The following is a 20,035-nucleotide window of genomic DNA, read 5'->3' as shown; positions in this document are numbered from 1 at the left end:
ATTGTGGGAACAGCAATGCCAGTGAGGATAAGTAGTCTTTGAGCTGAAATCCAAGAGAGACAATTGGGAGTAGACAACATCAAGAAGCTAACAACATAAAAAAAACAACAACAGTATAGTTATGAGTTAGATGAGATGCATCGCATGTATGCATATGACCAAAATATGTGATCAACTTGACTGGGCCATGCTTCATTCACCTCAGAGCAAGTTGGTAATTTATTATCCTATCTAATACTGAAACATTCTGATGAAGAAAGAACAACCATAAACAGCTAAACTACATAATAAAAGGCATAAAGAGATTAGTATTTTACATGTCTATTTGAAACCTTTGAATGTTTTATATTGTATTATATGTATGTATCCCTCCAAATAGTTAGATTTTTCATGTATGTCTGTCACTTCCTTTAACAACTCAAATAACTACTATAAATCATGGTTATCATTGAATTTAAAATATATTAAAATTTTAAATGCACCAAACAAAATTAAATTATTATAGCTTGTTATCGTTCGATTAAAATATTAGAGACCTAAAATGCTCAACTGAGGTAGATTAACTGCAACAATATATCCATAAATTTTTAGGTTTTGTAAGGGTACATATGTTAAACATAAATTTATAGGAATAAATATGAACATGACAAATTTTGGAGGGATAGATATATATATATATATATATATATAATCCATGCATGAAACAAGATTAGTGGAATTGCCCAAGAGATGAACAAGACCTAATTTTAATTTTCAGTTCATCCCCATAGGTAGGTCACCAACTAGAATATGTATTATATGGATTAAACTCCTCTCACATCAGTATCACAACTCTTCATAGCTTTACTGCATTAAGAATATAAGCTTGTGCCTATTAGTTAGCTCATCTTCACTCTACACCAAAGACTACCTTCAAGTCTGTCTGTCCTAGGATTTATTTGTTTTCTCTAGCATTTAATATGATATATACATACATACATACGTACGTACGTATATGTGTAACCAACCGTTGATTCAAGTTCAACATCAAGCGTATGTGTGCTACGGAAACACAAGGAGAAGAGGAAGCGCATCGTAGCTCCTCCCTGCTTTGACCATGCATCCAATGTCGAAGCAGCGTGCATGGTAGTGAAACATGGTCAACGAAACTGGAGAGCTTCCTTCATTGGGGGGGGGGGGGGGGGGGGGGGGGGGTTTGAGATAGGAGACGCACCTGAGGAGGTTTTCCTGTGGTCGTCGGAGTCGGTCTTTAGATTCGACGAAAGTGGTCAAACCTTCAAAAAGACGGAGCAGATGATCATTCCAAAGGCGAAGCACTGTTTCAGCATCTGGAAACATTACTCGATTTGGAATCTGCACTACATACAATGTGATGGGCTGCTGCTAATCCCATCCAACTTTTGTTTTGTGTTTCTTCGGTTGATGATGTCTGGTGATGGCCAAATCAGCGCCACTCGATCCAGCTCGGATGTGATTTATATGACCTTATCCCTTTCAGTGCTTTACATAATTTTACAATTAAAAATAAAAATTTTGGTGGAGTCAGTTTGACTCGATCCAAATCCAATTAAAGAAGATAGAATATATAAATATGCTCACTCAATTATAATTGAGAGGAGCTCAAACGCTTGCTTACACAAAGATCAAAGTTTAGATAATTCGAGTAAATAATAATTAATTTTGAATAGGATAATCTTTTTATAATGGACTTAATCCTAGAAATATTTAACAGTATATATGGATGGAATATTCCTCCGACATAAAAGCTCACACAGTCCGATTATTGATCGGGACCCATTTTTTTGTTGGTAATCGTACTGCCACGTGGCCTGATGATAGGATAAATATTTCCTCTGTCACGAGCTAAACTGTATGAACTAACGCAACCGACTGTGTATTACAAGAAAAGGGTTATTTACCATCCGAAGCCTTCGCTTCTTCTTCTTCTGACGCTTCGCTCGACCGGAGAAGCTCCTCCAACACCTTGTCGTCCAAGCACTCCAGCTCGATCACCTGCTCCCCGGCGGCAGCCGCGGGGCTCCCGCGAGCTCGGCTCGTCGACGGCGAGACCGCAACGCGACGGCGGCGAGAACGGACCTCTTCCGGGAAGTTCAGCACCGCGAGATCGCCCCTCATCTGGTAAGCGGCCTCGTCGTAGGCTCGGGCCGCCTCCTCGGCGGTGCCGAAGGTGCCGAGCCAGACGCGGGCGCCGTGACGGCCAGGGTCGCGGATCTCCGCCGCGTACTTCCCCCACGGGCGGCGCCGGACGCCCCGGTACTTGGTCTCGCCGCCCTCCTTCTGATCTCCTCCGTCTCCCATGAAGCGGACGGAAGTAGGCAGCGGAAGGCGGCTTCGGGCGGCCATGTAGATTTAAACATGTAGGGACTGGGACAGGAATGACATCGGACGATCCAAATTCAACGATGCGGAAATCTAAGGCTTAAAGTTGACGTACGGGAGGAAGCCACGTAGAACTCTCCTACTCGGGAATAAAAGTCGACTTGGAGTGTATGTGGGTGGGGTCAGAGGCGATGGCTTTGGAAGCTTCTATTTCCCTCGTGCAGTGTAAATATAATCACCGGATTTAACCCTCGTACAGTGTTTCTTGTCGATCCTAATAGTATTGCCCAGAGGCGATGGCTTTGGAAGCTTCTATCTCTCTCTCTCTCTCTCTCTCTCTCTCTCTCTCTCTTACGTGCAATGTTCATGCACAGAGACGCAGTGCTTTTGTTGAGAGCCACCTCGCGGCTTTCAGGCGCCCATCTGTTCTCGTCTGGTTTCCGTGTGGCTGCTACAGGTTCACTCTCTCTCTCTCTCTCTCTCTCTCTCTCTCAGGTGCGATGTTCATGCACAGGGACACGGTGCTTTTGTTGAAAGCGAACTCGTGGTTTGCATCTGTTCTGTGAAGTAGTTTGTGGCTGGAAGAGGTTCATGCTCCGTGCTTCTTCGCTCTCTCTCTCTCTCTCTCTCTCTCTATCTATCTATCTATCTATCTATCTATCTAACCTGATCAGGTGAGGTCGAAGGAGACCGGCCGGTTGACTTGATGGGTACGACGCAAGGGGCGATGGGGACTTCGCGGCCGCCCTCCCTCGCCACCAGTAAGCGCAGCCGTCGATGATTTCATTTGGTGGGACGCACGCAATCGATTGAGACCTTGCTTGGATTTAATCCACGTCGATAACGCTGTGATGCAAGCAGCCGTTGCATACGAAGTCCAGATTAGGTGAACAGAACAACTCGGCTTTATTTACTAAGAAGAAGAAGAAGAAGAAGAAGAAGAAGAAGGTCGGTGAAATGCTCGACATTCTTACCAGCAAAAAATCCGAGAAGGGCCACAACATATTGTACTGTAAACAGCAGCCGCTTTAGTCTGTGATGGGAAAACCCAAACGAGAAATATTTCTCTGCATGAAATCACTTGTAAAAAGGTCCTGATAGAAATAAGGTGTCAAAAATTTAACTCGATCACAGAGATAGTTGGTTGAGATCAATGATTCCTAATGCATTCTTTTAAAAGGGCAGCCTCAATAGAATTTGCTTTCCTAAGGGCTACAAGACATTTTGGGACAAAATAAAGCACTAAAAAGCTATAGAACATCATATTGGAAAAGAACATTTTAATAGAAATAATTATAAGAAGGACGATAGTTTTAGGGACAAAATAAAACCCCTGTTTTTTTTTCCTCCAAAGGTGTCCCCTCTTTTTATATTTTCCTAATAATACCTCCTCTTTTAAGAAATATCAAATATGTTATCGCGTCCACTGCGGTCACCTCAAACGCCTTTATCGCTAGCCACAAAGTCTTCCCCATCGGTCGTGTTCCGTGGGGCGAAGGCAGTGCGATGAGAGTAGGGGGAAGGCCGTTGCTGTGGTGGGAGCAGGAGATGGAAGTGATGGTGAGGAAGTTGAAGGAGAGGTGTTGTTAGGAAAATACCAAAAGAGTGGACGACTTCTTAGAAAAAACCTAAAAAGAATTTTTTTTTTCCAAAAAATCAATTAAATGAAACGCTAAAAGCTTATCAAATATTATATTATCAAAGAAAAGTTTGCCTTAAAAATAAATAACAATTTCTATATCAAATGGCTCTCACGACAATAAGACTTCTGTGCATATTGTTTACAGAAAGCTTATAATTATTTACTTCAAATTCGAGTAAAAAAAACAAACAACAATTAATTCTATGACAAATTAAAAATAATTAATCCATACGTGTATCGATATCGAGACAGTATACATCGATACACTGTCCAATATGACAATATCGCACTAGTCTAACAGAAATGCCAAAACCAATATTGGACTGAGAATTTTCACCTTAATTGCATGTATCCTTTCGGCATACATCATCTTCCTGAGGTGAAATACTCAATCAATCTCCATAAACAATTTAAATCTATAAAGATTTTGTAGTGGCCCAACAATTAAGGTGGAACTGGTATATATAGGTGGATCATCTCCTTTTAATGATCAAGTTGATAATTCCAAGCCTATAGATTTAACCAACCAAACTCTACATCTTAATCACCAAATGATATTAAGAGAGAGAATTTGAGCTCCATGCTAAAATTGTTCCTTTGCAACTATGGTGATCAAAGAGATTTGACCACATTGAATCGACTGGATGGTGTAAGAAAAGGAGTGTTTTTGGATATCATGATAATATCAAAAGAATCATGAAGCAGTCATGTATTAAGAAAGAAAAATTTAGATTACAAAACTTCACTTAGCTGTTCACCATCTCCCCAATGGAGAGCTTCCATGTCTCACAAGAAAGACCCAATGTTCAGCAGAGGTTCCCTCCAATCCATCTGCATCATTTTCATTTCTGGTTTTCTGCTTTCTCGGATGATTGTACCTGGGCATCAGCCTGAGTAGGGTTTGTTTCTTCCAAAGTTGTTGCAGCTAAAGTTTCTGAGGTGGATTCTGATTGTCAATATATGATTGTTAAAGTATGAACACCAAAGAACGATGAAAAGAATGATATTAGTTTCAGCTTAAACACATTTGCCTGACCTTGGGGTTGTTCAGCAGGTGTTGGTGCCTCTGCTTGAGATACGGCTGCAGATGCAGTCAGCTGCTCTTCTGTGACCTTCAAAAGTTCTTCACTGGTATATGATCCAGTTGAAGGCTTTCCATCTGAAAGATACAAAATAATGTTCTTTCATGTCGCGGTGAAGTTTCAAGCAAACACCAAAGCAGAGTAGGATGCATGAGGCAAATGTATATGGAATGTGATCTTGTGTTAATTGCACGGACATCAAAATCTCACCGGATCAGCAACCTGTCAACTAATGCACTATGACAATTAGGACCAGAAGACAAACCACGATCTACAAACTGCATATAATATGAAACAAGTAATTTCAAATTTGATAGCTACTTGTTTAGCTGGTAAAGACCTTGACACATTTTGAAAGTTGAAGGGTTCGAAACCTCAACCGACACATTTTGAAAGTGTCAACTAGTTTAGCTGGTAAAGATTTGACAGTATAGTGTAAGATCCTGCGTTCGAATTCTGTCTTCCTCACTTAAACTTTGTAAAAATAAAAAAAAAATGATAGCTACTTCAATGATAAACCAGTGTATTCAAATTATTCAAATTCAAGGTTGGCAAGATCAGGAATGAAATCAAAATCACTCTTGGGGTAAGAATCAAGTCTTCAAAAACCATCTAGTTTGAATCAACAACGGGGATTGCCAAAAAATTATTTTAAGATAAAAATATTTAAAAAATCAAAATTAGGAAAAAGAATCAAATATTGAAAATATGTCAAATTGTATGAGGTTCAGAATTCATCAATGAAAATATTTAGGACCTATATGTAAAAGTCTAATGGTAATTAATATATGTGATTTGCAAGAGCCCTTAGATTTGCAACCTCCTCCTTATCTCAACCATTTCAAGTGTTGCTTTAAAATCTTCTCCAATCATTTTGTAAATCTATTTTTATCCAACAGTTTGTAATTTAAAGTAGGAGGTTGGACCCCATAGTAGGCAAGTGCATCATATGCCAATGAGTGGTTAGGATGTGATAATTGGAGGATTCCAATTAAAAGTACTATCAGAGAAGGTCCTCACTTGATCCTCTTCCCCGCTGCACCACTCCACTGACCACACAATAAAAGATAACAAAACTCCCATCCTCTATGCTTAATATCCTTGCCTGTTCTATCTTTTTCTTTAACTTTTTTTCTTTTTGAAATACTTTCTTCCTCTGTTTCACACCCTATCCCTTTGTCCACGGTAGCTGAGGACTAGCACCCACCAACTGCAGCACGAAGATTCAATGAGTTCAGCTGTAACCTCTAATATTATTTTTCACATTATTCCTCCTCTTCATCATCTTATCTTTCTATTCTTCATAAATTCCCGGCATGGACAACCCACCACAAGCCTTCTTCTCCCTCCATCTCTCTTAGGTTCTTTTTTTGCTTTTCTGTTTCTGCTACTAGAAAATAGAGACTGCCAGTATAAATCATTTCCCTCCGTCTCCAACTGAACACAAGTGATCATGAACACTTGACAAATAGGCACTTGATTAACATAAGGCTTTTTTGACTATTATGAAACTCGGTTTTATTGTCATCGCAAAAAGTTGAGGTGAGCCTTGTGCCATAGTAAGATTTATTACAACTTATTGAAGGCAAAACTTGACTGCCCGTTGTGTCAGAGAAACAAATTTGTTTCTCTAGAAACTCAGGCAAAAACAAAGAAAGAAAAAAACAACTCAAGTAAACAAGTTCATGCCAATCTCAACTCTACAGTCTAAATGACTAATTAACTACTACTTAATCACCTCATGATTATCAGGTGTTAGAAAGCACCTTTTGAACTTACTTGGATCAACTGAAGCTTGCTGTTTTTCATCAGCATACAAGGCAGACTTATTAATGTAGTTTGTAGAGGATGCAACCTCATCAAGTCCAATCTCCCGCTCTAGGGTGCTCTTGAATTCCCTTGACACATCCTACAGCAAAAGAACTATCAACTGAAAATTGCAGCTCAACTGGAAGCAACATCATAATTTTTTAGAATATTTTAACAAGCTCATCTCCTAGAAACATGGTCATTTAATGTTTCTCATATATCCATCATGATGGAGTTCATAGCATAAAATATACTGAACAGAATTTAGCAAACCTGAAGCTCCCTAATTGTTGGCTGGAAAGCTCGCAAGGTCTTTCCCAAGTTTCGTGCTACCTGCAAAGTAGTAACTTGATTAATAGACTAACTATACCTAAGAAATCACCTCTTGCCAAAGTACCAAGGAAAATATAAATTGAAAACTTGCTGATGTGACATTCAAGTTAAAACTTCTTTGTGGAATGCAAATACTTACCAAGCAGTTTTCGTTCTGCATAAACAATAATGAAACATAAGCATGCATGAAAATTTTGCACACTATCAAATTATTTTGAGTGTTTTCTTTTTCTTTCCTCAGATCAAAAAGATGTTTGCATCATTTTTAGTAATGACCAAAGTAGGACATGTACCAACTACATAATTGCATCATGAAGATTAACATGCATATCTAAAAAGATCAAATTACTATGTCAATGATATGTGAGATAAGGCGAATACCCTTTTTTGCAAATGGTAAGTAGTGAAGATGGATCTTGACAAAGTCATTACCAGCCAAGCTAGCTAGCACTTGACAATCTTTACCAGCCAAGTTAGCTAGCACCTTTGACATCTTATAGTTTTAACTTTTAACAACTTGACCATCAAATAAGTAAATGGACATAGAACCGAAAATATATATTTCCCACCAATTTTTCTTATGATACCATCTAAATTAACAATATGATCAACATTCAATGACAATAACCATTTTCACATACCTCTCCCAGGCTTCCTGCAACACTATAGCCTAAACTAAGAAAACTGCTAATGTATTTCCCATGTAAATCAGAAGCAAAACATTTGGTTAGGAGTTTGGATTAAGACCACCCACCACAGGAAAATGTTAAATAGAAATTTGGACCAAAAATGGACATCAGCCTAGCCCAAGTCATGGCCACCGAGACATGGTCATGTTGGGCCAATCTATGTGGTTGTTTGGCCTTGTAGAATGCTACACAAGGCAGCCAGCTCTATTTTCATTATTGCTGGCCACAGTGGGTGACATGGGAGCAGATGAAACTGCTGATACAGGAGCTTGTATATCCTATTATATTTTTAGGTTATTTGAACTACAACAAACATATTTGGAAGGGCTCTAGATGGTCAAAGGAGACTCTTAAAACAATTAGAACTTTCAATCCCAAATTACGACAGGATTACAGCAGCTTAAAGAAAGTTGGAAGGTAAACAGGAAGAATAGGACTGCACCAAATGAGAAAAGGAAGACTAAGCACCCTTTTTACAACCCAAACAGGAGAGGAGGGGCAATAATGTACCAGTAATAAAACAGTACTGCAGCATGAGATCATAGAAGATATTGCTTGTGTATTAAGTAGTGCTTTCTAGACTATTCACATTCCTAGTTAGATTAGAGTTTTGAGGTAATTGTAGTCCTATAAATATGAATACTCATAAGGCCTTAAGGCATATGCTTGAATGATTTCTCTAAATTTTTTCATATTAACATTAATTAATGTCAAATTTTAGCCTTCTGATTAGTAGCTAGGAGGCTTCTCCTTTTCCTCTAACTAGAAAAGTGCATCTTAGAGAGACACTAATAGGTAGCTTACATTCATCTAGGCAATGCATGTATTCCTACAACATAGAGACACAATTAATCTTTGCATGGCACAGTCTGTATTTCTTTTCTCTTTGCAATCTACAGGTGATATGATGATGATGAATTATGTTAAAATTAAGTGACTATAAATCCCAACAAATTCCTAATCATCAGAAGGAACTTGCCTCAGCTAGGCCTTTAGGACCAAATACCAGCAAAGCCACCACTCCAATAACCAAAGCTTCAGGAGCTCCCACTCCAAACAAAGAAGCATAAACCACTTTACCATGACAATTTCCCTTGTCTGCAACACAGAAGTAAAAGAAAGTTGAAGTAAACATGCTAACTAGACTAGCAGATATGCAAAAGTATTTGAAATGATAAAGACTGTGTAGGAAGGGAAAAAGCTAAAATGTGAGAGCTACAGCTAAATAAAGCATGTAGAGACAAAAGTGAAGAAAACTTTAGCTTAAATATAGGCTAGGAGATGGAATAAAGCCATTATGTTAGAGAAATGCCTATCAACTAAATAACAAACAAGCAGAAAAAATATATAGTCTATTATAACCTAGAGAATATTCAAGATAAGAAAATGAAAGTGCTAAAAAATCAAAATAAACTCTTTTGTAAAAATTAGGAACAAATTCATAAAACAATGATAAAGAATCATGTGCAAGTGATAAACTATCCAGTAGAGTCGATGCATGCAGAAACTTAAAAAGATAAATGCACAGTGCAAATACTCATAAACCTAGACACAGCTTGCAATTTCAAATAAATACGAAGCCTTTCATGCCTTTATTGTAATTAAAAATAACTGAAATTTTAGAAGTCGCTCTTATTAACCTGGAGCTTGCTAGAGCTAAGATGTACAAAGCAAAAATGAGATATACAACTTTTTATAGTTTGTACATAGTCTGAGTTAGCTCATTCCTGACGAACAATGATTTCAACGCCACCAATGCAAGCAAGCTTCTAATATGTCACTTGTACTATTCTATCAATAAAAAAATTATTTCAGGTTAGTATCAAAGTATCGACAAAGAATTAAACTCAGTTCACACCTGAATAAAAATGCACTAAATTAAAATACAACATGCAAGTCAAGTTTGAATAATTCAACCACAACCAAACTTATAACTCACTAGCCAGGCAAAGAAAAAAAAAATGGTACAGTGATAGAACCAATTTGATCAGGCAAGAATAACCAACTAAGCCAATGTACACTAATTGGTTAATATAATTCAAGTATGTCCCGTCAAGAAAAGAATGTAGGCAAAAGAGATGAGCAAAACCTAATATCCAAAATCACTTCAAGTTTTGCATGGACATCTTTAACTAACATGGAATCCTAGTTATCAAAGGGACTTGAAACATGAGACATAAGCAACTAAAGTTGCATACGTTGGATCTTTTTATATATTATAAACCATGTTTGATTGTCAAATTATGAAAAATCCCCTATCTTATCATCATTTGCAACCCGACATTAAGAGTTTGCATAAAATTTGCAAATAGCTGCCTAGCTTCAAATGCTCTTCAAATGCTTCAAACATGACATATAAGCAACTCAAGTTGCATACGTTGGATCTTTTTATATATTATAAACCATGTTTGATTGTCAAATTATGAAAAATCCCCTATCTTATCATCATTTGCAACCCGACATTAAGAGTTTGCATAAAATTTGCAAATAGCTGGCTAGCTTCAAATGCTCTTAATACGTTTTCATAAATGTCAAAAGACTATATCGATTATCACATCTCTCCTTTTTATAACTACCCTAGTCCATCCTCTTCCATGGTTGTAACCATAGTAGAGCGAAAATTATTGGATGTTCACTTGTGAAGTGGATGGGGTAGCTACAGGTTAGTTAAGAGAAATATCACATAAGGGTTCATGATTCAGCAGCTTAGGCTTTGGGGTTGATAGCCACTCGTGTACAGTCCCTTTTCTGAGGTCATTGGACTTTATCACCCTCCTAACAAAGTAGCGGTGCTACTGTAGCACAGTAACGAACGTGGTAATATGGTTCAAAACACCAGGTCCAAGAACGGTTTCGAAAAGCTATCAGACTAGTATGATACCTGAATGTCATACTAACATATAACACCCAGACACACTGAAAAAACCAAATAGTATACTAAGTGATACTGAACTATATGTTTCGAACCTGATGCTTAGTTGGACTGGTAAATACCAATTAGTACCAACCGATCTACTGGTATACTAATCCATGAGTGGGTGACTTGATGAATACACAGGTATAACAGACAAATATTGTGACAATTAAATCCTTAAAATAGGTGACAAAGTTAGGATGCTGGCGAAATGTTCCAAGTCTGTTGATAGCAACTGACGTCATGTAAGTGAAACTTGAATCTGTGTCCTTATTCTAAGCCTTCATGATCTCATAAGTACTTGAATCTGGTGTGGAGCAGTGAAATGAACATAAAAAAAAACTAAGCTACAAAATGGTGAGAAGACTCCTATGGGTTCACAAGCGGTTGCAGCACCTTGAGTGAAAGGTTTTCTAAATGTTCATCCTGAACCTCATTGCAAGAGAAGCCAAGTCATGGCATTATGCGTGTACGTTAGTACATGGCACATATATATGTATTCATAATAACCATTACTGGATTACAGATTAAACAGCAATACCAATCTAGAACTAGCACTAGTAAAAGGAAAAGGAAAGATAGCATACAGTCTACACCACTGAGGATGTTATTGAAGTATTGCTAATATCAACTCAGAAACTGTCTTCTCTTTCTCTTTGTAAGAAGACAAGCAACCAAGATTTTCTTTATAAAATTTTGTTGAGAGGATATTACAATGTAATAAAAACGAATAAATAGCTTATTACGACGTAATAACAAGTGTTTATATGTTAATCCAAGCAACCTTGTTAGAGTTTAATATCTCCCTGATCGAAGACTAAAATCTCAACAATTTTGTTAGGACAAGCTATTAAGACCTCCTCCAACTCATACAATCTTCCTCGTTCTAACAAGTCCACGATAGCATTGATGACATCCCAAGTGATTCTCTTCATACAATCTCATGCATGTGAAATGCTCTTTCTTTTGGTAAAGCAGTATGGCCAATTCTAACCATACTAATGCCTCAAGAATGTAACCAATTGGCACATAATCTCAAGCAAAAGAATAATTTGATAACTAATCCCACAAAAGCCCTAAATTTGACACCCTCCTTAGAGTCACGTGCCACATCCTAATGATAGCTTAATCTGAATTAGGTGCATTTTAAGGGCCTCTTTCCTGGGGTGACTAATGTATCACTCTAATCAAATCCTTTGCATCCTTTCCAAAATAAGTGAGCAGCCTCAGATCTCAAGGAAAATATCATGCCAGAGAAAACTGACTACATAAAAAGGTTGCGAAGGAGGAGGCGACCTTTGCGGGCGTGCTTTCGCGGAGGCACAAAGGAGCCGAGCTGCTTCAGTCCACTCCAGGGCGAGAGGAGACCGGGGCCGAGTCCGGGAATCGACCGAAGGAGGTGAGACAAAGGTGAGCGTTTGGGACAAATCCTGACACAGCGAGGGGACGCGATGAGAAGCGCCGACGCTTTGGGGCGGGAAGAAGAAGAGCAACAGTGGCAGCAGGCGGCCGGGGAGAGCGTCGCTGCGCCCATGGCGACCAAGACCGAGCTCGAACGGGATGTGGTGCAGCGAGATCGAGGGCTCAAAGCTTTGGGTAAATGATGGATATATACATATATAAATATATATATATATATATATGTATGTATGTATATATATATATGAATGTATGTATGTATATGTATATACATACATATACATACATATATATATACATATATATATATAGATATATATGTATATATATATGTATGAATATATATATATGTATATAATATATATATATATATAATATACACATATAAATATATACATATATATAATAAATATACATATATATATATATATGAATTAAAAGTATAAATGAATCCACAATTTTGAAATTATAAATGATAGATTTAAGAGCATAATGTATAATTCAATGCTAAACATTAAATCACATTTGCTTGCAATCAACCAAGATTCGATTATATTATATGGTAACATTGCAATTGTACATGAAAAGATTAGTACAATAAGGGTAATTTAAATAAACATTCATATTAATTGACGAAAAAAATGTTTATTACTCATTTGGAATTAAGATATGGCTGAATCAATAAAGAATGGTATGATAATCTAAATATGTAGTAAAGTACCAAAAACTTAATTAGGCCTTTAATCTATATTTTACTAAACATGAAATTTGATAAAAAAAAATGTATATTCATAATTTTCTTGTGGAGTAATATCTCTTACAATGAAAAATATAAGGATATGAGAAATCATGAATAGCAGCATCAAAGGAGAGAGAGAAAAAAAATGAAGTTTTATGTAACTTGATCTTGATTTAATCAAATGAGCTTCTTATTAGTTGTCTTGATAGTATCATTATTTTAGCAAAACTTGAATGACTTGGTTAATTATCATAAAAATGAAATATTTGAAATTTTATGAAGTTTATTATAAAAAGTCATACACTTTAATTTTTTGATACGTGAAAATACACATCCAAGATAAGTTATATTATAGATTTAAAATTTAACAATCTTTAACTAATGTGTTGAAGCCATTATATTATGAATTCTAAATAATCTACTAATACTAAAATATTCTCTATCTACTTGAATTATAGAAAAATAAAAATAAAAAAGAATTTACTCTAAAATATTTATCATAAAGAAGAAAACTCAATCCAATCCAAAACCAACTGACCTCAAATAAAAATCATATTGAAGTGAAAAGTTTAAAGAAACCTATTTTAGAAAGGAACACAATTGTTTGTACCTAAGATTTCACATAAATTGAGGAAAAAGTTACTCAAAAACATAATACTAGGAAACCACTCCCAAGTAAATGTGTAAAAATAATAGCAACTAATGCATGATATGCCATAAATATTTATAGGGAAAAAAATGAATATTTAATACTATATCATAATACACAAAGATAAAAAGGAAAAAGATAGATGAACAATCTTCAATAAAAACCTCATTTAATAGCAATTGATGGCCAATAACTCATGTGATTTATAGAAGTGATGGAAAGCACATGATAGAAAAAAAAGGACTGAGGACTATTTAAGAATTGGAAAATTGTTTTATTTTTGTTTACCAACTAACATCAACATTCTGATATTCTTAAATGATAAAACTTAAAATAATATTTATGTAATACTCTCAAACAGCTTTACTCCCAAATCCTTTTCAATTTTAATAGCTTTATGTGCTTTAAATAAATATATGGCTAATTTTAACCTTTTCAAGAAGAGTTAGAAATATGAAGTAATTTTGATGGTTTCCAATCTGCCATGACATATCCTTCTTTTGAGAATATGTATCAAATCCAACAAATAGATTTAAAAAATAATGCCTTTTCATGAAGGGCTATAATAACAATGACACGGCTAAAAGATATGGAAACTAAATCAATTTAAAATAAAATTGATCAGATTTTTTATTCTCTTGAGATCCAAATATTTACTATTAAGATGTAGAAGTTACAAAATTTGCATACATATGCATATGTTTTCGGTATGCTTTGATGAGGGTGCACAAGCAAATCTAAAAGGAATTAACTCATTCGATCCAGAGAAAAAAGTTTTCTATTACAAGAGTAAATAATTGGCAGGCATAGTAAGAATCCCACTTAGGAATGTATATGCAGACATATATTATAGGACGTATGAAAATTATGTACCACATTTACTTTCATGGACACATATGTAAGACTAACAAGGATCAAACTCCGGCATTATACTCACTCCCAGCACTATCTCAAATACACCTCCAAACATCCAAACTTGCTCAAAGATGGAACAACCAGAGGAAGTTTTTTTATATTCGTATCACGCGATCAATCAGAATCTTATCAGATCATTACATTTTGAAGATCAATAATTACAAAGCTTGTTGCATACTCTAGTTTATAAAAGTCCAGTATTACATGACAATGCGCAAACCTAGTGAAGTTCTGTCTGTTTACCCTGACGACGTAACTTGACAGTTGCCAATTATTATTTTTGCCTTTTCAATCATCTCGTGAGTGACATGATCGTCTTCTCCAGATATGAATGATCACAATGCTCCATGCAGGACCGGTTTGGAAGAAGCAGCAAGTTCCCCATGAGTCCACTTCCTCAACATCTCCAGTGCTGCCTTGGGTTGATCCATTGGAACCATGTGACCTGCATCATGAACCTGTATGCAAAACAACAGTTGAAACATTATGCTTCAGTTATGATATCCAACCATACCAGTAGGAAATTATAACTAGGTTATACATGGAATCCAGTAGTACGAATGCAATATAATTTACCATGCAGAGCTAGAATTAGTTATTTCAAGTAAACATCACCACAATCTTCAAAGTACCTTCAGGAAACTAAGTGGTCCATGGCTCTTCAAAACCCCGGATTCTGCACCATCCACCAAAAATGGTACTTCAGGTGATGACACAAAATCTTGTTGACCAGACCACTCCATGGAATGAACCCATCTCGAATTCCCTGATCGAAGTACACAGCATAGAAAGAAGCCGTTAGATGACAAAAATTAAGAAACTGGTGATTATATGGGGTGAATGTGCAATGACAAAAGATGAGACAAATTGGCAGATCAAGGGAAGAGGTTCCTCATTTACCACGAGAATAATATACATATGCTGTAGAAACCTCTTGCAATCAGTGTTGCGGAGATAAATGACTTCCCTTATTTAAGAATAATGCATCTAGTTTACAGGAAGTTTCTTACAAAAAGTATGCACTTTCTAGGCATTCTTACTCATTTATCCATAACTTATATGAATATTCATGTATTGATTCTTAGATAGCTATTGGTGGTGCTTGCAGAAAGAAAGCTGCCATTTTGAATTATAGGAAATGCTTAGAATGTACAAAAATTAACAGAGCCTTACCAAGCCAATTGCATATCAAATCATATTCCCCAGCATATACAAGCAGTTTGATGCCATCCTCAAGAAGAGCAGGTATACCAACTTCCAAGTTTCTCATCCAGTCTTTCAACATGGCTTCGGATACTGTAGGGCTACAGGAGACAAAATCTATATCACCAACCCCAAGAGCATCTCTAACGGAGTGCTGATTAAGGAACTTCTCCATGTTGGAGAAATCATAGCAGAGCTGCCCTTCACATTGCTTCCTAATGTCATAATACTGCAGAATTTTGTGCATACAAAGTTAGAATATTGTGTTTTCACCATTAATTTTTAGTTTCTGCAGTTGGCTTACATTGGTTTTCCCAATGATCTTCATGATTGAGTTGAATATTGAATTGCAAACCATATATGAGACCAGGCAAGAAGTATTTCCAGATGTACCTGAAAAGTTAATGTTATCATCAGTAATTTCACATTTATTTCTTTCTTTTTTCATAGATAATGATGATGAGACAATATTTTTCCTGCAGAGATAATTAACTAAATAAATTAATTCATGCTATAATGGCATAGAAGAGAAAGAATTACCACAAAGCTTAATAGCTAATTCACATGCAGGGTAAATCTTGTTGATTCTTTCATAATCATGTTTCTGAATTAGTCCTGTATCCAATGCATAATCTGTGTATGCTTTGTATTGTATTGCTGGGTCAGTAAGTCCATTACCGATAGCACAGCCCTGTCGTAACATTCATCAGCCGCACAAGTTAGCAAAAGCAGATAAATGTTGTGGAAACAAGATTTGAAGTGAAACTATGTACTATACCTTTAGATTAATATAAATTCCTTCACCAGCTTTGTTTCCTTGGTGAACTCTGCTTGCAAGAGCAGGGATATAGTGGCCAGCATATGACTCTCCAGTTATATAGAAGTCATTCGTTGCATATTCAGGGTGTTCCTTGAAGAACTCCTGAGATCAGGTCACATTGGATAATGTTAGTTGCTATTCTAGAAAATGTAAAGATATAATTATTTGAAAACTATAGCTTAAAAACCTTAGCAAGACATTTTCATGAAAATGCAAAGTAACCAGTGGTCAAAAATTAATTACTTCATGTGTTGTAAAAAGTTTCTGTTTGTTGTTTGTCTAGTTCTATAATGGTGCCACAAAATAACTAAATCATGAACAAAAAAAGAAGAAAAAACCAAAATTTTTTATGTACATAATAATAGTAAGAATGTGCTGATAAAATTGCTGAAAATACTGGTGGCATATTATCTGTTCTCAATACCATGACAGATAATTCTCAGCATGATAATACATTGTTATTTGAATTAATCATAATGTTTGAACTCTGAGCAGTACTTTAAGGAGAATATTGCTAACAATCACATGCTTATCATTTTTAGCTTGCTATCAGAGTTCAATAACATTTATCATCTCAAAACTAAACAACAAGAGGGAGAAGAGATGGTAAGCTTAAGGATTGTGGCTAGAATAAATGAATGGTGGATTTTACATTTCGTAAATGTTTTCAAGTACTTAAAGAGAGTTGAAAACCTGAAGAAAATCATATAGGTCATTGCTGACTCCGTTTTCATCATGCCGAATGTCACCATCATCTGTGGTATAGCTGAAACCAGTTCCAGTTGGTTGATCAACATATAAAAGGTTTGAAGCCTGTAGTAGCATCGATCATCAGTGATGGGCAACCATGTAAACTAACAGACAAACAACATAAGATATATATTTTTTACACTGTCATCAGGGAAATAATTTAAAATCAGATTGTAGGATGTTAAACTGATTTCTTGTTGATATTTCCATACAAACGTACTTAAATGAATTAAACAAGGTCCTCCATTTATTGCCACGGAATTATTCAGATCCTAACTAACCAGATTCAAATTAATCTATAGAGTTATCAGATGCAAATAAGCTTATTGAATATTCTTCCTAATCTCTTAGCATGTGATTTAGTCACCATTTGTCTTACGGAAATTGCTCTCTGCAAGCACTTCAAAGGAAAAGAGCAAATTTGTAGACAGCTAAGAGAAGAGAATAAAAAAATTTAATGCAATTGTACACAAGAAATCCAACAAATGAAAAATTACTTGAGCAAAACAAGAGAAACAATGAGAGCAGATGATCTTTGCAAACTAATTTATGAAATCAATTAGAAGAAACGAAGTGAGGTTAGTAGAGATTCTAAATTGAGAATCAGAAGGAAAAAGGTGGTAAACTCTACTCCAGAGAAAATGCACCTGTAAACAAATTGATTAATCGGCTAACTGGAACTCATATAATGGAAATTATTAGTACCTTATCCCATCCAAAGTCATTCCATGTAAGTGACATGTGTTCCGTCACGCTAAATGGGCCATTCTCATAGAAAAGAGCCAACTCACCGCTACAACCAGGCCCTCCGGTCAACCAGATGACAACCGGGTCCTTCTTGTTATGCCTTGATTCAAAGAATAAGTAGAACATCCTAAATGAAACAAGAAATGAATAGGTTATGCGATTTTACCATATAAAACATGCCCAGATTACATAAATAGATCAAAGTCTAGATCTTAATAACAGCTGGAGAACAATGAAAACCAAGGGTAAGAAACTCAAACACATAACCCTCATAAAAACCAAACCTTTAGTGCAGTACACAAACACATTGTCGAGCATACAACGCTAAGAAGCCAATCTCATCCTCACACTAAAATCAAAATTTTGGACACGCGGTTCAGCTCACAATCCCGGGAAAACAGTGGAAAAAAATCTCACCTTGCGGCGTGGGAGTGAGGGAGACGGTAGTAGCCGGCATGGTGACCGAGCTCCTCCACGCTGGGACCTCCACCTGAAAGGCCAGGGAACCGGACCCGCTTCTCCACGAGCCTCCCGGCACCGGCGCCGGCGCCGGCGGCGGAGCCAGCATCGGCGCATATCTCCTTCGGGACGAGATTAAGCGCGCGAATGAGCCTCTCCGCCTGCGGTGCGGGGAAGCTGGCGCCCTCCGGGAGGCCGACTTCTTCCTCCACCATCAGTGCCGCACCGGACACGCCGAAGAAGAGCAACAAGGCAAAGAAGAAAGCAGCCATTTTTCCGGGAGAGAGGGGGTAGTTCGGGGCGGGGATTTATAGGGAGATGGGGATGGAGTTGGAGGAAGCGTAGGCTTTCCGGCGAAAGGTTGAAGACATTGCTTGCACAAAACTCCCTCCTTTATTTGAAAGCTTCGCTGGTGGTTTGCCTTCATTTCAAGCTGTGATTTGGGCCGGAAGAAGCGGGGGTGGTTTAAATAGGGGTTTTCAGACGCGTAAGAACAGGTCACAAAAACAAATAATTTTTATTTCATTTTCCTGTAAAATTAAATATTAACCTTATTTTAAAAATATTTTTCCATTCTAATCTCCTCAAAATATTTCCACAGTGACATCTGAGCATAATATCACATGTAATAATAGTGACTGCGTCTCTGAGGAGATGTCTTGCATATGTCATTTATTTTATATATAATGAAAAATAATTAAAAAAGAGCCATTCATGCAATTTGTATGAGTAATATGGAAATGTGACAGCTTTTCTCCCTCTTGTTTGGTGAAATGGACTCTTCTTACCTGCAATTTCTTCCGGATAAAGAAATATGACATTGTTACGTTGGATTTGGAATGTTATGATTTGACATTGTTATCTACCATTAGATGATATAGGAGGATCATTTTGCACCATCTTAGGTTTATCTTTCATCGAACATATAGTAGTGTGTGTGTATATATATATATATATATATATATATATATATATATATATATATATATATATATATATATATATATATATATATATATATATATATATATATATATATATTTTCTTAATTTTTAAATGGTAAGTCACGAATATGAATTTTGATGAATCGTCAAAATCTCATCTTCCTCAGAAAAAAATAATAGTTTATTAGGGGAAAGTGTTTACGTGAAATTAAGCTCCTTTGCGGTCCAATTTGTATTACAAGTTTCACTTAGTTTTTCTTCGTGATATTTGTTTCTTCTTTTATTTGACTTAAATCCTTGTTGATTGGATGCCACGAAGTTGTTCGATCCAATAATCGGGTTGTTGGTATGAATTTTACAGCTCTTGTTTTTCTTATTTTTATATTTTATTTTCTGGTGTAGATGAATCCACTTGATCAACGTAAGCCCAATAGACCTTGGGTTATTAGGCATACTATGTTAATGTGATAGTCTGATGATTCTGCATATAAATATTATATGAATTAAATTAAATATTTTTTTTTCTAGCTATTGGATGATAAATCTTTTGTTATTAGGCCTACTAAATTAATATAATAAGC

General features: G+C 36.3%; 3 protein-coding genes across 4 annotated transcripts; all 3 read right to left on the bottom strand.

The window, feature by feature from the left end:
• Nucleotides 1-1,911: 1,911 nt before the first annotated feature.
• On the bottom strand, nucleotides 1,912-2,364 carry LOC135672021 (ethylene-responsive transcription factor 14-like). The gene has a single exon (XM_065180474.1). The coding sequence runs from the start codon at nucleotides 2,362-2,364 to the stop codon at nucleotides 1,912-1,914; it is 453 nt and encodes a 150-aa protein (XP_065036546.1).
• A 2,268-nt stretch (nucleotides 2,365-4,632) lies between these two features.
• LOC135642755 (sec-independent protein translocase protein TATB, chloroplastic-like) lies at nucleotides 4,633-12,405 on the bottom strand. Of its 2 annotated transcripts, none has more exons than XM_065159163.1 (6): nucleotides 12,106-12,405; nucleotides 8,871-8,993; nucleotides 7,147-7,202; nucleotides 6,844-6,973; nucleotides 5,019-5,141; nucleotides 4,633-4,928 (listed from the first exon to the last, which is right to left on the bottom strand). In XM_065159163.1, exons 1-6 carry the CDS (start codon nucleotides 12,341-12,343, stop codon nucleotides 4,825-4,827), a joined length of 774 nt encoding a protein of 257 aa, XP_065015235.1. In that variant the 5' UTR covers nucleotides 12,344-12,405; the 3' UTR covers nucleotides 4,633-4,824. The 2 variants fall into 2 exon arrangements, with proteins under 2 accessions (XP_065015235.1, XP_065015241.1); XM_065159169.1 differs by having other exon boundaries at nucleotides 4,633-4,916.
• A 2,132-nt stretch (nucleotides 12,406-14,537) lies between these two features.
• LOC103980690 (serine carboxypeptidase-like) lies at nucleotides 14,538-18,890 on the bottom strand. The gene is made up of 9 exons (XM_009397152.3): nucleotides 18,469-18,890; nucleotides 18,010-18,178; nucleotides 17,248-17,367; nucleotides 16,513-16,656; nucleotides 16,275-16,425; nucleotides 16,039-16,127; nucleotides 15,705-15,963; nucleotides 15,164-15,297; nucleotides 14,538-14,989 (listed from the first exon to the last, which is right to left on the bottom strand). The coding sequence occupies exons 1-9, from the start codon at nucleotides 18,780-18,782 to the stop codon at nucleotides 14,867-14,869; spliced, it is 1,503 nt and encodes a 500-aa protein (XP_009395427.2). The 5' UTR covers nucleotides 18,783-18,890; the 3' UTR covers nucleotides 14,538-14,866.
• Between the last annotated feature and the right edge of the window lie 1,145 nt (nucleotides 18,891-20,035).

This window comes from Musa acuminata, chromosome BXJ1-4, assembly GCF_036884655.1.
Source record: "Musa acuminata AAA Group cultivar baxijiao chromosome BXJ1-4, Cavendish_Baxijiao_AAA, whole genome shotgun sequence".
Classification (NCBI taxonomy): Eukaryota; Viridiplantae; Streptophyta; class Magnoliopsida; order Zingiberales; family Musaceae; genus Musa; species Musa acuminata.
Note: the sequence above shows the minus strand (reverse complement) of the source record. Positions and strands in the feature narration are given on the sequence as shown.